This window comes from Pongo pygmaeus, chromosome 1 (assembly GCF_028885625.2).
Source record: "Pongo pygmaeus isolate AG05252 chromosome 1, NHGRI_mPonPyg2-v2.0_pri, whole genome shotgun sequence".
Classification (NCBI taxonomy): domain Eukaryota; kingdom Metazoa; phylum Chordata; class Mammalia; order Primates; family Hominidae; genus Pongo; species Pongo pygmaeus.
Window position 1 is genome coordinate 90755675 of NC_072373.2, and position 16941 is coordinate 90772615.

The 16941-nt window shown below is 38.7% G+C and overlaps 1 protein-coding gene across 1 annotated transcript; it reads right to left on the reverse strand.

Annotated features, from left to right (window-relative positions):
* Positions 1–297: 297 nt before the first annotated feature.
* On the reverse strand, positions 298–1229 carry LOC129016545 (olfactory receptor 10J4-like). The gene is given in 2 exon segments (XM_054455895.1): positions 298–1031; positions 1034–1229. Coding segments are annotated over 2 exon segments (930 nt in total).
* Between the last annotated feature and the right edge of the window lie 15712 nt (positions 1230–16941).

The following is a 16941-nucleotide window of genomic DNA, read 5'->3' on the forward strand; positions in this document are numbered from 1 at the left end:
TTATGACAAGAGTAACAGGAATAATGTCTAACATTATAGTGCAGTGCTGGATATCATTTATCTTATTTGATTTTCATCAAGCTTGGTAAACCCATATATCTGACTTGGCAAATCCATCTATTTCTTTTTTTCATTAATATTTTTCTTCCTTGTTTCAATCTATGAGGGGAATAAATTCCTAGATGCTGCCTAGATCAGCCACCTGGTTCTTTCACAGTATCTCTCATCTGATTGTCCCCCTCACTGTGACACCTCATCAAACTCTTTTTCTTTGATTGTTATTGAACTGACCAGCACCTAAGAGAGAGGCTTTCTGCCCAAAGCTCTGAGCAAGGCATCCTTGACCTCTTTGTTCCTCAGGCTGTATACAACAGGGTTGAGCAGAGGAGTAATAACAGTGTATGTCACAGAGATAAGTCTGTCCTGCAGGGAATTTTGGGATTTGGGTTTTAGGTAGATGAAAGAGGTACAGCCATAGCGGACAATGACCACTGTGAGGTGTGAGGCACAAGTAGCAAAGGCCTTTCTCCGGCCCTCAGCTGATGCAATCTTGAGGATGGTGGTGACCATTAGGACACAGGAGATGAAGATCAAGACCATGGGCAGAACAAGGACACAGAGACTGATGAGCAAAGTAATAAATTCCTTGATAGTAGTGTCTGCACAGGTGAGCTTCATTATGGGCCGGATATCACAAAAGAAGTGGGAGATGAGATTAGCATCACAGAAGGGAAGGCTGAATACAGAAGACAGCTGAATGATAGCTGTGCTCAGGCCAGTGCTCCAGGATCCACTTGCCAGTTGTATACAAGCCTTTTTGCCCATGATGACTGAATACCGTAGGGGGCGGCAGATGGCCACATAGCGGTCATACCCCATGGCTGTGAGCAGGAAGCATTTATTGACACCAAAAGTGAGATAGAAAAAGAGCTGAGTGGCATAGCCTGGGATGGAGATGGTTTGTTGAGGACTGAGGAGACTGGACAGCATTTGGGGGATGATGGTCATGGTATAACAGGTCTCAGAAATAGCACACTCAGGAAGAAATACATGGGCATGTGAAGTTGATGGTTAAGGCGGATAAGTGTCAAGATGATAGCATTGCTGGCAAGGGTCAAAAGGTACAAGACCAAAAAGAACACAAAGAGGATGAGTCTGTGATGCCACTCAAAAATGGGGAAACCCTCAAAGGTAAACTCTGTCACAACCGTGAAATTGGGCCTTGGCATTGAGGAGAATCTGAGTCTGAAAGAGATGAAGTGGGAATGTTAAGCATCCAGGTTGGAAACAGTAGGCTGGTCCAGGATCATCATCAGCCATGTGCAGGCACTGAAATGGAGTGTAGCTCTGGGTTTCAGATGCTCTCAACATTCAGACACAGGCAAGTACTGAAGGACCCATCAAGGTTCTCTGGGCCCTGAGACTGAGGGACAGATGTAGTATGTGTCTGTTGACAGGAAGTAAATGTGTAAAGGTAGTACAGATGCCCTTCAATGTATGATGAGGCTACATCCTGATAAACCCATCATACGTTGAAAATATCATGTTAAAAATGCATTTAATACACCTGGCTGAAAATCATAGCTTATCCTAGCCTACCTTAAATGTATTCAGAACACTTGCATTAGCCTACAACTGGGCAAATCACCTAAAACAAAGTCTATTTTATGATGAAGTGTTGAATATCATAGGTAATTTTTGAATATTGTACTGAAAGTGAAAAACCAAACGGTTGTATAGGTACTTGAAGTATAAATTCTTCTGTATGCATATCACTCTCACACTATTATAAAGTCAGAGACTATATGTATTGGAAACTGGTTTGACTAGAAGTAGATGTAGACCAGAGAAAGCACTGAATACGTGTGCCCAGGCCTGAAACTCTACTCAGACTCACCTGGTTTAAATCAGCAATAGCACATTGCTCGCCAAAGGCCAGTGCAAAGGGACGTACCTAAAGAGTTCTGGAATGAGTTCAAGCCAAGGACAGATGGCTGTGTGAGGCACATCCCTGGGAAGTCAAGAGAGGACCATTCTCCTGTGTCCCAGGACTCTGGAGTCCCTCTCTCAAAACTTGCTCCATCTCTGTTCAGAAGGGCTTCCATTTGGTAAGTCAAGGTAGAAAGCACTGCCTTTTCTCAAGGTTCAAATTCACAGTGGCCGGTGTCTGGAATAAGGAAGTGAGAGGAGACACTCCTTTTCTCCCGTGTGGGTAGTCCAGTGTGCTGACCTAGAACATTCTGTGGTGCGTAGCCACTTCTCTTTTCAGTCCTGCTTTCTTCCAAAAGCCCCAAATATCACGTGTTTAATACCCGAGTCTCCCCGTTCCGTGTGGAGGGTAGTTTCTGCTTCTATTTTTTAGTCTGTATACACAACGAAGGCTTGGAAGGTTTTTTATAGATTTAAAACACTAGTAACTATAAGACAACAGCAATAGTAACAACAAAATATTTAAGTTCATAATAATCTCTGGCTTTAACCCCAGTGTAAATGGAGGGATGCCTGATTTTCTTTGCTCGTTTCATTTGTCTCCATTTGCTCATCTATAAAATAGAATAATAATATCTACTTCATAGTGTTGCTATGGAGACCATATGAATTACTGTATGTAAATTGCCAAGTGCAGTTCCTGATACATAGCGAGCAAATACCACATTAAATTTCTGCTTTCCTCCCTTCTTCTGTCCTTCCCATCCCCACTCCCCATAACTCTGGGTTCTATTTGTATGCTTGGCCACCCAAACATGCACGCGCACACACACACACACACACACACACACACACACACACACACCCCCAATAATTTTTTTGCTCTGTTTCTTTTTTTCATGTTCATGGATGGTCGTTGTCATTAATTTCTTCAACCCCTGTTGGAAGGTCCGGTCTTTACTTTCCATACTCACTTCTCTTCCAACTCTAGATTTTGAAATGTGTGGGATTTCGGGGCAGGGTAGTCTGGAGTTAAATACCTCTGTGATCAAACCCAAGCCCCACTTACTCATATATGACCTTGGAAACAGTTCTCACCTCTCTAGGCCTCAATTTCTTCACTTGTAAGATGAAGACTGTGCTAATATCTATCTCAGAGACTGCTATGAAGAAATGCTGAGTGGCACAGTCTGGGATGGAGATGGTTTGTTGAGGGCTGCGGAGACTGGACAGCATTTCAATGAGAATATGCGGGATAAGGCATTTAGGCTTTGGAAGCTTTGCCTTCCTTAAGGCTGGTACCCAGATTATCCTTTCTGGGTGATTTTTTTCACTATTTATGCTTTTTGATTCTTAAGTTTTGTGACACAGCTGTATATTCATTTTTTCCACTTGATAATTATCTCAGGAGATAAAAGAGAGAGATGAGGGTCATGAGGTTATGAGATGAGGGCCACGAGGTCACATTTAGTTACAGAACAAGAATCCCTGCATCAAGTCCTGAAATGTGACTTACATATCACTGGGCAGGATGGAGGCTTATTCAGGATTCAGGAGAGTGAGGCTTGAAACTAGAATTTCCAGGACTCCCATTGTACTGTGGCAGACACAGCACACAGAGAATCTTCCAAACGGGAGGACTAGAAGCAAAACAGAACCTACCAGGACCTTTCAGTTAATTTATCTCCCTGATTAGTCAGATCTGGGAGTAACAAACATACAGAAAGCAGCACCAGGCTCTCCTGCACCTCCCCATTGCCCCATCCCTTTAAGTCTGAATTGCTGGCTGCCCAAGAGGACCATTCTCCTGTGCGCTAGGACTCTGAGGTCCCTCTCCCCAAAACCACAGTGACTGTCTGCAAGGCAGCAATAGCACAATCCAAACACTCTGATGTCTGGGGATCTCATTATAAAAGTGGCTCATCAACAATCGTACAGCTAGTACTTAGACAATCTTGGTTTTTCCCACAGGAATGAAGTCTTTGCATCAGCATAAGGTCCTGGACTGCTCCGTGGTTGAAGAGGACTCATACCTCATGATCGCATTATGGGGAGGGCCTCAGAACCAATCATGTTTAAGGATGCAGCATCGTGAGACAAATGACTCACACTCCAGGGTATCTCTGTCCTAACTGCTGAAGGACTTACCTCTGAGGTCTCTTCAGTTTGAATATTGTGGGAACCATGACTCATTCATTTACTGATTTCTTCAGCAAATACTTATAGAATGTCTCTCATGCTAGGAGCATGGAATACAGCAGAAACTGGCTAACACTACACCTGTAGCGTAAGCCAGTTTTCCCTGCTTTGCAGTACCTGGCCACCCCTGTGTGTTACCCACAAAAAGCTGAGCACCTTCTCCTTGAGGAGATCAGAAGGAAGAGCTTTACTGAAGTAATTTCTGTAGCTCCCTCTTTCTCTCTCCAGCACTTAGTCCATCAACTGACCCATCCTTGCTTTCCTTTTAGAAGGTGAGCCCAAGATGGGCCTTTCTGAAGGTTGGAAGAGAATTGGATACCAAATCCCCCAGGATACCCTAAGACTTGGGCTCTTCCGTAATTCCTAGTTCTGGTGCCCAGTTTGTACCTTTCTCTTAGAGATTCTCTAAGTACCAGCATACTGAAAAATAAATATTTGAAAGCAGGACAGTTTATTGTGGTGTCTTTGACAAGCCAAGTAAGCTGGGAGAGACTGACAAGCATGAAAGAGTTGCCAGGCATTCAGTTCAATTCCACATAATCTCTCTTAAGGCCCTCAAACATTTACCCAACAGAAACTGGAAATACTTGAGCTCATAAGCTATTAAGATCCAAAGTCCCACAGGCAAGAGATGAATTTACGGCATATTTATCACTGCTTAAGAATGGCCAGTGCATAACTTCATTAGGACTGTTTGAAATCCTTCAGGGAGCAGCTAAAAGAAGGCTTAAAGTTGGGCAGCAAGCCTTATTAAGACCTTGAAATAATCAGTTAATCTTGGGCCTTTTTTGTCAATGTCTCTTCTTTATAGTGCTCCTGGTAGCTATTTAAACATGTAGCTCTTTGAAATTAGAAATAGAATGGAATTGAAACCTATGAGAAAGAAAAGGAAACCCCAATACTGAAATTGTGAACAGGAAAGTGACTGACTTTTTTAAATATAAGTTTTATTGTGTGTTTATCTGAAGAAAGATGGGTTTAGGGGAAAAAGGCTAAGAAAATCTAGGATGAATGTAGGTTTTTTTCTGACAAAGGAGAAAAATATATTGATGACTACATCATCTGCACATTTTGACAGTTCTGTCTTTTCTGTTCTGATTTTTATCTCTCTTATTTATTTCTCTCCATGTTGCATTTGGTTATGAAATATAATATTCAATACTAACAGTTATAGATACATTTTTGTCTTTTTTTCAGACTTTAAATGTTTTTCATGTTTTATTAACCATTAAACATGATGCTTGCTGTAGATCTCTGGCAGATATAAGGAAGTTCCCTTCTATTCCTTGTTTGTTTGCAAGTTTATCATAAATGGTCTGTTAAATTTTCAGCTAGTTTCTTTTCTGCATTTATTGACATAATCATATGCTTTTTATTCTCTAAGTTGTTAGGGGTGAATTACATTAATAGATTTTTAAAATATTGGCTCATTCATACGTTTTAACGGAAACCCCTACTTGATCTTTTTATATACTGCTGAATTCAGTTTACTATGTTTTCATCTATCCATTATTGGCTGATAATTATCCTTTCCTACTTGGCTATTTTTGGTATGAAAGGTTTGCAATTAGCAGCCTCTTTAAATGCTGGCTAAATCTCACACCTTTCTATCCTCTGAGCATGATGTTGTTTTTTGTGTCTTTGTTTTTGGAAAGAGTAGGTTTTTCACTACTAGCCTTTCCTTTTTTATGGGGTTTTTATTCTAGTACATTTTCTATTTCTTGTCTAATTATGGTAATATATCCTTTTCTCCAAATCTGCCCATTTTATATACCTTTTAAAAATAAATTAGTATAAAGTTGTTCAAAATATGCTTTTATAAGTATTTTGTTCCTCTGTATCTGCCCTTGTATCCTACTTGATATTGTTTCTTGTGTCTCTTTGATTTTTGTTGATCATGGCTGTTAGGGGTTTCATTTCTAATTAATCTCTTCAACTATTCGAACTTAAAAAATAAAATATCTACTGTTTTAGTTTTCTTTATTTTTGCATTTAAATTCATCATAATTATTTGTTTTTACCTTCTCTAGATTTGCTACTCTTTTGGAAACTTTTTGAATTTAAATATTCATTTATTATTTTCCAGTAAATATATAAAGCAGTTCTGAGAACTGCTTTGGATGTATGTCATTAGTTTTTTTTTTTTTTTTTTAGAGTTATAAGCCTTGTTTTTACTTCATTGATAATGTTATAGTGAACACTGTTTGAATAATGAAGACTAAAGGAATGATGGCATGCACTGTGAGTTCTTGATGTGGTTGAAGTGAAATTCCCAACAGACAGACATTTTGCTATTTCATTAGTGTTTATGGCTGATAAATACCTTGTATGTTTGCTGTACTATTGTGTTAGTAACATAATTTTATTTTTATGTAACACTAACAATAAATAGATAAAAGCAAAATTGGGAGGCCTAAAATTTTAATTTCAAGTTGTTGTTTGGAAAAAAAATTACATTTTGTTTTTAAGTAACTGAATTTGATCTCCAAGGATTTAATTCAGTAAATTGTCTCTCAGGATGCATGAATATATAAGCAGATTAACTGATGGGCAGTGAGATGCAATTACCAAATGAGTTTTCAAAATTTTTCTCTAATGCATCCCTGGAGTAGATTTTGTATTTTAACAGAGACATTTACCAGGCACATGCTGACATTTTAAGTGATCCGAAATAAATAAAAAGCAGGACAGTCCTAAAATAAATTAGTTTGTAATATTTTGTTAATTAGGATGTTAGTTGGCTACTTTTTTTTTTTATTTCATTTTTTTTTCTTTTTTTTTCTTTTATTATTATTATTATTATTATTATTATCATTATTATACTTTAGGTTTTATGGTACATGTGCGCAATGTGCAGGTAAGTTACATATGTATACATGTGCCATGCTGGTGCGCTGCACCCACCAACTTGTCATCTAGCATTAGGTATATCTCCCAATGCTATCCCTCCCCCCTCCCCCCACCCCACAACAGTCCCCGGTGTGTGATGTTCCCCTTCCTGTGTCCATGTGTTCTCATTGTTCAATTCCCACCTATGAGTGAGAATATGCGGTGTTTGGTTTTTTGTTCTTGCGATAGTTTACTGAGAATGATGATTTCCAGTTTCATCCATGTCCCTACAAAGGACGTGAACTCATCATTTTTTATGGCTGCATAGTATTCCATGGTGTAGATGTGCCACATTTTCTTAATCCAGTCTATCATTGTTGGACATTTGGATTGGTTCCAAGTCTTTGCTATTGTGAATAATGCCGCAATAAACATACGTGTGCATGTGTCTTTATAGCAGCATGATTTATAGTCCTTTGGGTATATACCCAGTAATGGGATGGCTGGGTCAAATGGAACTTCTAGTTCTAGATCCCTGAGGAATCGCCACACTGACTTCCACAAGGGTTGAACTAGTTTACAGTCCCACCAACAGTGTAAAAGTGTTCCTATTTCTCCACATCCTCTCCAGCACCTGTTGTTTCCTGACTTTTTAATGATTGCCATTCTAACTGGTGTGAGATGGTATCTCATTGTGCTTTTGATTTGCATTTCTCTGATGGCCAGTGATGGTGAGCATTTTTTCATGTGTTTTTTGGCTGCATAAATGTCTTCTTTTGAGAAGTGTCTGTTCATGTCCTTCACCCACTTTTTGATGGGGTTGTTTGTTTTTTTCTTGTAAATTTGTTGGAGTTCATTGTAGATTCTGGATATTAGCCCTTTGTCAGATGAGTAGGTTGCGAAAATGTTCTCCTGTTCACTCTGATGGTAGTTTCCTTTGCTGTGCAGAAGCTCTTTAGTTTAATTAGATCCCATTTGTCAATTTTGGCTTTTATTGCCATTGCTTTTGGTGTTTTAGACATGAAGTCCTTGCCCATGCCTATGTCCTGAATGGTAATGCCTAGGTTTTCTTCTAGGGTTTTTATGGTTTTAGGTCTAACATTTAAGTCTTTAATCCATCTTGAATTGATTTTTGTATAAGGTGTAAGGAAGGGATCCAGTTTCAGCTTTCGACATATGGCTAGCCTGTTTTCCCAGCACCATTTATTAAATAGGGAATCCTTTCCCCATTTCTTGTTTTTGTCAGATTTGTCAAAGATCAGATACTTGTAGATATGTGGCATTATTTCTGACGGCTCTGTTCTGTTCCATTGATCTATATCTCTGTTTTGGTACCAGTACCATGCTGTTTTGGTTACTGTAGCCTTGTAGTATAGTTTGAAGTCAGGTAGCGTGATGCCTCAAGCTTTGTTCTTTTGGCTTAGGATTGACTTGGCGATGCGGGCTCTTTTTTGGTTCCATATGAACTTTAAAGTAGTTTTTTCCAATTCTGTGAAGAAAGTCGTTGGTAGCTTGATGGGGATGGCATTGAATCTGTAAATTACCTTGGGAAGGATGGCCATTTTCATGATATTGATTCTTCCTACCCATGAGCATGGAATGTTCTTCCATTTGTTTGTATCCTCTTTTATTTCCTTGAGCAGTGGTTTGTAGTTCTCCTTGAAGATGTCTTTCACATCCCTTGTAAGTTGGATTCCTAGGTATTTTATTCTCTTTGAAGCAATTGTGAATGGGAGTTCACTCATGATTTGGCTCTCTGTTTGTCTGTTATTGATGTATAAGAATGCTTGTGATTTTTGCACATTGATTTTGTATCCTGAGACTTTGCTGAAGTTGCTTATCAGCTTAAGGAGATTTTGGGCTGAGACAATGGGGTTTTCTAGATATACTACCATGTCATCTGCAAACAAGGACAATTTGACTTCCTCTTTTCCTAATTGAATACCCTTGATTTCCTTCTCCTGCCTAATTGCCCTGGCCAGAACTTCCATCACTATGTTGAATAGAAGTGGCGAGAGAGGGCATCCCTGTCTTGTGCCAGTTTTCAAAGGGAATGCTTCCAGTTTTTGCCCATTCAGTACGATATTGGCTGTGGGTTTGTCATAAATAGCTCTTATTATTTTGAGATACGTCCCATCAATTCCTAATTTATTGAGAGTTTTTAGCATGAAGGGTTGTTGAATTTTGTCAAAGGCCTTTTCTGCATCTATTGAGATAATCATGTGGTTTTTGTCTTTGGTTCTGTTTATATGCTGGATTACATTTATTGATTTGCATATATTGAACCAGCCTTGCATCCCAGGGATGAAGCCCACTTGATCATGGTGGATAAACTTTTTGATGTGCTGCTGGATTCTGTTTGCCAGTATTTTATTGAGGATTTTTGCATCAATGTTCATCAAGGATATTGGTCTAAAATTCTCTTTTTTTGTCGTGTCTCTGCCAGGCTTTGGTATCAGGATGATGCTGGCCTCATAAAATGAGTTAGGGAGGATTCCCTCTTTTTCTATTGATTGGAATAGTTTCAGAAGGAATGGTACCAGCTCCTCCTTGTACCTCTGGTAGAATTCGGCTGTGAACCCATCTGGTCCTGGACTTTTTTTGGTTGGTAAGCTATTGATTATTGCCACAATTTCAGCTCCTGTTATTGGTCTATTCAGAGATTCAACTTCTTCCTGGTTTAGTCTTGGGAGGGTGTATGTGTTGAGGAATTTATCCATTTCTTCTAGATTTTCTAGTTTATTTGCATAGAGGTGTTTGTAATATTCTCTGATGGTAGTTTGTATTTCTGTGGGATCGGTGGTGATATCCCCTTTATCATTTTTTATTGCATCTATTTGATTCTTCTCTCTTTTTTTCTTCATTAATCTTGCTAGCGGTCTATCAATTTTGTTGATCCTTTCAAAAAACCAGCTCCTGGATTCATTGATTTTTGAAAGGTTTTTTGTTTCTCTATTTCCTTCAGTTCTGCTCTGATTTTAGTTATTTCTTGCCTTCTGCTAGCTTTTGAATGTGTTTGCTCTTGCTTTTCTAGTTCTTTTAATTGTGATGTTAGGGTGCCAATTTTGGATCTTTCCTGCTTTCTCTTGTGGGCATTTAGTGCTATAAATTTCCCTCTACACACTGCTTTGAATGCATCCCAGAGATTCTGGTATGTTGTGTATTGGTTCTCATTGGTTTCAAAGAACATCTTTATTTCTGCCTTCATTTCGTTATGTACCCAGTAGTCATTCAGGAGCAGGTTGTTCAGTTTCCATGTAGTTGAGCGGTTTTGAGTGAGATTCTTAATCCTGAGTTCTAGCTTGATTGCACTGTGATCTGAGAGACAGTTTGTTACAATTTCTGTTCTTTTACATTTATTGAGGAGAGCTTTACTTCCAAGTATATGGTCAATTTTGGAATAGGTGTGGTGTGGTGCCGAAAAAAATGTATATTCTGTTGATTTGGGGTGGAGAGTTCTGTAGATGTCTATTAGGTCTGCTTGGTGCAGAGCTGAGTTCAATTCCTGGGTATCCTTGTTGACTTTCTGTCTCGTTGATCTGTCTAATGTTGAGAGTGGGGTGTTAAAGTCTCCCATTTTTAATGTGTGGGAGTCTAAGTCTCTTTGTAGGTCACTCAGGACTTGCTTTATGAATCTGGGTGCTCCTGTATTGGGTGCATATATATTTAGGATAGTTAGCTCTTCTTGTTGAATTAATCCCTTTACCATTATGTAATAACCTTGTCTCTTTTGATCTTTGTTGGTTTAAAGTCTGTTTTATCAGAGACTAGGATTGCAACCCCTGCCTTTTTTTGTTTTCCATTTGCTTGGTAGATCTTCCTCCATCCTTTTATTTTGAGCATATGTGTGTCTCTGCACGTGAGATGGGTTTCTTGAATACAGCACACTGATGGGTCTTGAGTCTTTATCCAATTTGCCAGTCTGTGTCTTTTAATTGGAGCATTTAGTCCATTTACATTTAAAGTTAATATTGTTATGTGTGAATCTGATACTGTCATTATGATGTTAGCTGGATATTTTTCTCGTTAGTTGATGCAGTCTCTTCCTAGTCTCGATGGTCTTTACATTTCGGTATGATTTTGCAGTGGCTGGTACCGGTTGTGCCTTCCTTCAGGAGCTCTTTTACGGCAGGCGCTTCCTTCAGGAGCGCTTTTAGGGCAGGCCTGGTGGTGACAAAATCTCTCAGCATTTGCTTGTCTGTAAAGTATTTTATTTCTCCTTCACTTATGAAGCTTAGTTTGGCAGGATATGAAATTCTGGGTTGAAAATTCTTTTCTTTAAGAATGTTGAATATTGGCCCCCACTCTCTTCTGGCTTGTAGGGTTTCTGCCGAGAGATCCGCTGTTAGTCTGATGGGCTTCCCTTTGATGGTAACCCGACCTTTCTCTCTGGCTGCCCTTAACATTTTTTCCTTCATTTCAACTTTGGTGAATCTGACAATTATGTGTCTTGGAGTTGCTCTTCTCGAGGAGTATCTTTGTGGCGTTCTCTGTATTTCCTGAATCTGAATGTTGGCCTGCCTTGCTAGATTGGGGAAGTTCTCCTGGATAATATCCTGCAGAGTGTTTTCCAACTTGTTTCCATTCTCCCCGTCACTTTCAGGTACACCAATCAGACGTAGATTTGGTCTTTTCACATAGTCCCACATTTCTTGGAGGCTTTGCTCGTTTCTTTTTATTCTTTTTTCTCTACACTTCCCTTCTCGCTTCATTTCATTCATTTCATCTTCCAGGGCTGATACCCTTTCTTCCATTTGATCGCATCGGCTCCTGAGGCTTCTGCATTCTTCACGTAGTTCTCGAGCCTTGGTTTTCAGCTCCATCAGCTCCTTTAAGCACTTCTCTGTATTGGTTATTCTAGTTATACATTCTTCTAAATTTTTTTCAAAGTTTTCAACTTCTTTGCCTTTGGTTTGAATATCCTCCCGTAGCTCGGAGTAATTTGATCATCTGAAGCCTTCTTCTCTCAGCTTGTCAAAGTCATTCTCCGTCCAGCTTTGTTCCGTTGCTGGTGAGGAACTGCGTTCCTTTGGAGGAGGAGAGGTACTCTGCTTTTTAGAGTTTCCAGTTTTTCTGCTCTGTTTTTTCCCCATCTTTGTGGTTTTATCTACTTTTGGTCTTTGATGATGGTGATGTACAGATGGGTTTTTGGTGTGGATGTCCTTTCTGTTAGTTTTCCTTCTAACAGACAGAACCCTCAGCTGCAGGTCTGTTGGAGTACCTGGCCAGCCGTGTGAGGTGTCAGTCTGCCCCTACTGGGGGATGCCTCCCAGTTAGGCTGCTCGGGGGTGAGGGGTCAGGAACCCACTTGAGGAGGCAGTCAGCCGGTTCTCAGATCTCCAGCTGCGTGCTGGGAGAACCACTGCTCTCTTCACAGCTGTCAGACAGGGACATTTAAGTCTGCAGAGGTTACTGCTGTCTTTTTGTTTGTCTGTGCCCTGCCCCCAGAGGTGGAGCCTACAGAGGCAGGCAGGCCTCCTTGAGCTGTGGTGGGCTCCACCCAGTTCAAGCTTCCAGGCTGCTTTGTTTACCTAAGCGAGCCTGGGCAATGGCGGGCGCCCCTCCCCCAGCCTGGCTGCGGACTTGCCGTTTGATCTCAGACTGCTGTGCTATCAATCAGCGAGACTCCGTGGGCGTAGGACCCTCTGAGCCAGGTGCGGGCTATACTCTCCTGGGGCACCGGTTCCTAAGCCCGTCGGAAAAGCACAGTATTCGGGTGGGAGTGGCCCGATTTTCCAGGTGCCGTCTGTCACCCCTGGAAGGGGAACTCCCTGACCCCTTGTGCTTCCCGAGTGAGGCAATGCCTCGCCCCTGCTTCGGCTGGTGCACAGTGTGCTCACCCACTGACCTGCGCCCACTGTCTGGCACTCCCTAGTGAGATGAGCACGGTACCTCAGATGGAAATGCAGAAATCACCGGTCTTCTGCGTCGCTCGCGCTGGGAGCTGTAGACCGGAGCTGTTCCTATTCGGCCATCTTGGCTCCTCCCCCCCATGTCATTAGTTTTGTAGTCTTTTTGTGAAGCCATAGTAGTATATATTTTAAAATTTTATTTTTATTTCTTCTTTAACTCATAGTTTATTTAGATGCTTATGTTAAGAGAATAAGCTTAATACAGGAGTCAAGAGCACTTGTGTCTCTCTCTGCCACTCACTAACTACATAACCTTGGACATATTGCTCAACCTCTCTGTGCTTCAATTTTATTTGTATACTGAGAGGAATACTACTACCTATCTCAAGCAATATTAAAGACTGAATGAGTAAATATTTCAAAGTGCTTAGAATAATGGCTAACATATAGTAAGTGCTATATACGTGTTTATTAAATATCTGTGATGTACATAGATCTTTGAAGGTTAATGGAGAAGAGTTTGGCTACTTCTTTTTTGGTTGATTTCTTATTTTATTGCATTGTGGTCCATGAAAAAAATATTTACATAATATCAATACTGAGACATCCTTTGGGATCAAAAGAGTGAACATTCTCTTTATGAAGGTTTGAGCTTTAGATTAGGCCTGTTGCTACAACTCTTTTAAGTCCTACTAAACCATTGAATATTTTCTTAGTTTCAAAAAAAAAATGTGTTGTCTCCAGCTATGATTGTGTGTTTGCCAATTTATCCTAGTAGTTTTATCAGTTTTTGCATAGTACATTTTAAAACTAAGTTGTTAAGGCCTTATACATTCATAAATGGAGTATCTTCCTGGTGAATTACTTTATCAACATCATAAGTTCCTTAGTTGTTTTCACTTTAAATAATATTTTGTTTGTTATGAGCAATATTACAACAATTTTCTTTTTGTTTTCATTTGCTCGAATACCATTTTCAGCCTCTTTAGTTTCCAACTTTTTGTCATTTTAATATACATTTAAAAAAATTGAAGTGGTAGATTATTAAAATTCAGTCTGAGAGCCTCTGTGTTTCCATTAATTAGCTTAATCCATTCACATTTATTGTAATTAAATAAATTTTTGAATATTACTTACACCATATTTTATATTTTTTATTTACTAGGTTTTCCTAATTTCTTCTTGTTTCTTAGCCAGCCTTTTGGTTAATTGTTTTTTAAAATTTGTTTCCATTGTTTACTATGCACACTATGCAGTTAGATATCCACCATTTCTATTTCTCCAGCAGTCATCCTTAATTTTTACAGTTTAATTTTATTTTTGCTAAATAATCCAAATATAGAATTTAAGATGTGAAATAGCGCTACATTATTTTAAAAGTTAGTTATTATCCACACATAATTCTTGCCTTTTGGAGGCAGCCACTTTCAGTTCTTTTACCTGTTTCTTGTGTTATGCATCTTTATGTTTCTGTTATATTGTATAAAATATGCACATAATGATATTTCTTGATTTCTAAATGTTAGGCATTCTCTCTTGACTTCCTAGCTCATTTACAACACCATCTCTGTGTACATGAACACAAACACACCCACATACTTCTCCTGTCATCCTTTCAGTAAAAATTAAATCTATTTTCAGAACATACATTATTATGATATGAACATATTTTTCACAACTGAACCATGCAGCTTACTATAAGTTCATATCTCTTTCTTTGCAATTTTTTTCTTGCTAATTTTTTGTAATTGAGCTCTGCTATTAAGTTTTGAAGTATCTTGAATCAATTCTGAAACTCTCCATCAGAACTATAAAGCCTTTTATCTATAGATACAGTTAGATACAGTTAGGTACAGTCAAATACATGAGATAATCTCCCCAGGTCATATTTATTTAGTTATTTATTTAGCCTTCTAGTTATTTTGTTTCTTTTTGGCCTAATACCACCATTCTGAAGTTCTTTACTCTCCTGCAATCTGGATTTGATTGTTCTTTAGGACTGCTGCATGATTATAGTGCTGGAGCTTTTCCTCACCAACATGCTGGAATTTTCTTGTCTCTCACCTGTGTTAGTTTCCCTGCTTCCTAGATCCCTCATTTTGATGGAGAACCTCTTCAATAACTATCTGAGAACACAAACATGGGATGTAAATTTTTTGAAATGTCCACTTCTCTAAAAATATGTTTATTGTATCCACATATGTTGTATTTTGTTGGATGTATTAATCTATTTTAGAAATAATTTTATATCACAATTTTGAAGGCATTGTTTCATTGTTTACCAAATTCTAGTGCAATTGTTGAAAAGTCTAATTTCATTTAAAGTCTCAGTCTTTTAATACGATGTGTTTTTCTCCCTTTCTTTGTCTGGAAACTCCTAGCATTTTTCTTTATCCCTAGAATTTTGATGTGACATGATGGTACTCTTCAATGTGTGTTCCTTTCTTATTTTCTTTCTTGCTATGTTATTACTGAATCTGGAAATTTATATTTTTCAAGTATTTTGAAATACTATTTTCCTTGGCGCTGTTCTTCCTCTATTTTCTTGTTTGGAACTCATATTTGTTGGACATTCTACCTCTTCTATCAATCTTCACATTGTTTTGTCTCTTATTTCCTAACTTTTTAATCTTTTTATTACATTTTCTAGAAGACTTCCTCAAAATTATTTTCCAATTTGTTAATGTATTATTGAAAGAAACTGTCTTATTTTCCAAAGTTTTCTTTTTGTAGAAGCCTGTTTTTATTTCACGGACACACTCAGTTCTTTCATCTCATTGAGGATATTAAACATGTGTGCATACACATCATATGTATATATACACACACATACATGTATTTCAATATACATATATGTATACTTATATATTTATATTATATATTTACATATTTATATATAATACATACTTAATTTGAATATATGTATATTCGTGTACATGTATACACATATATGTGCATATACATATATGCATATTTACATATATTTAAATCATATGTATGTGCATATTAACACATATGTAAATGTTAAATTATTTCCCCTTTAATGCATTATCTCTATTTTTTTTCCAATTTTTTAATTTTTCCTGTTTGCTTGTTCCTGTGTGGCTTTTTTTTTTTTGGAGATGGAGTCTTGCTCTGTCACCCATGCTAGAGTGCAGTGGCATGATCTCTGCTCACTGCAACCTCCGTCTCCTGGGTTCAAGCGATTCTCCTGCCTCAGCCTCCTGAGTAGCTGGGATTACGGGCACCTGCCACCTCACCCGGCTAATTTTTTGTATTTTTATTAGAGACGGGGTTCACCATCTTGGCCAGGCTGGTCTTGAACTCCTGACCTAGTGATCCACTCGCCTCAACCTCCCAAAGTGCTGGGATTACAGATGTAGTGTAGCTTTTAATTTTAGAAACCACCGTGGCTGTCCATTCATATCTAATAAAAAAGCTCTAATAAGCCAATTGAAAGTTCTGGGTGTGTTTCTTGCATTGACAGCAATACAATGGCAAGTAGTTTTCATTAGAAAGCACCCAGATGTCAGTATCTATAAGTTTATTCTCTCAGAATTCTTCATTTCCCTAGGAAGAATTCCTTTAATGTTCTTTCTGGTGGTTGTAAACCTAGTTGCCAGAATTGTGGGAGTCAAAGAAGAAAAAGGAGACTGGAGGAAAATCTCTCTGCATGGTTGGTAGAATTTTCTTAATCTCCTCAATTGTCTACACTGCACTTCCTCTCCAACTTTCAAACCCTTCTGGAAAATGTAAATCTGCAGTATTTTACTTGAATATGGGAAGTACAGTGAGTTATATTAGAAATGTGCAACCCTGGGCTTAGGGAGACTAAATCTGCTATAATATGCAGTATGCCTGCCTGCTCTTTGCTCCAGAGGGAGACACTGTCTCTGTGTTTCAAGGCTGTTCCCTATACAAATATCTTTGAAATCATATGGATCAACGGATCATCAGTGCCTGTCTTCACAAGATGTACAGAAATGTAAGAGGCCCACAGAGAATTGTCACAGTCAATTCAAGCATGTAAACCAAAAGCTAAATGGGAAAGAAGATATATTGTGTGTGGCAGTGGGTGGGGTAAATATTGGCCTCTATAATAAAGTGTAGAAGCATTGGCATCACCTGTAGG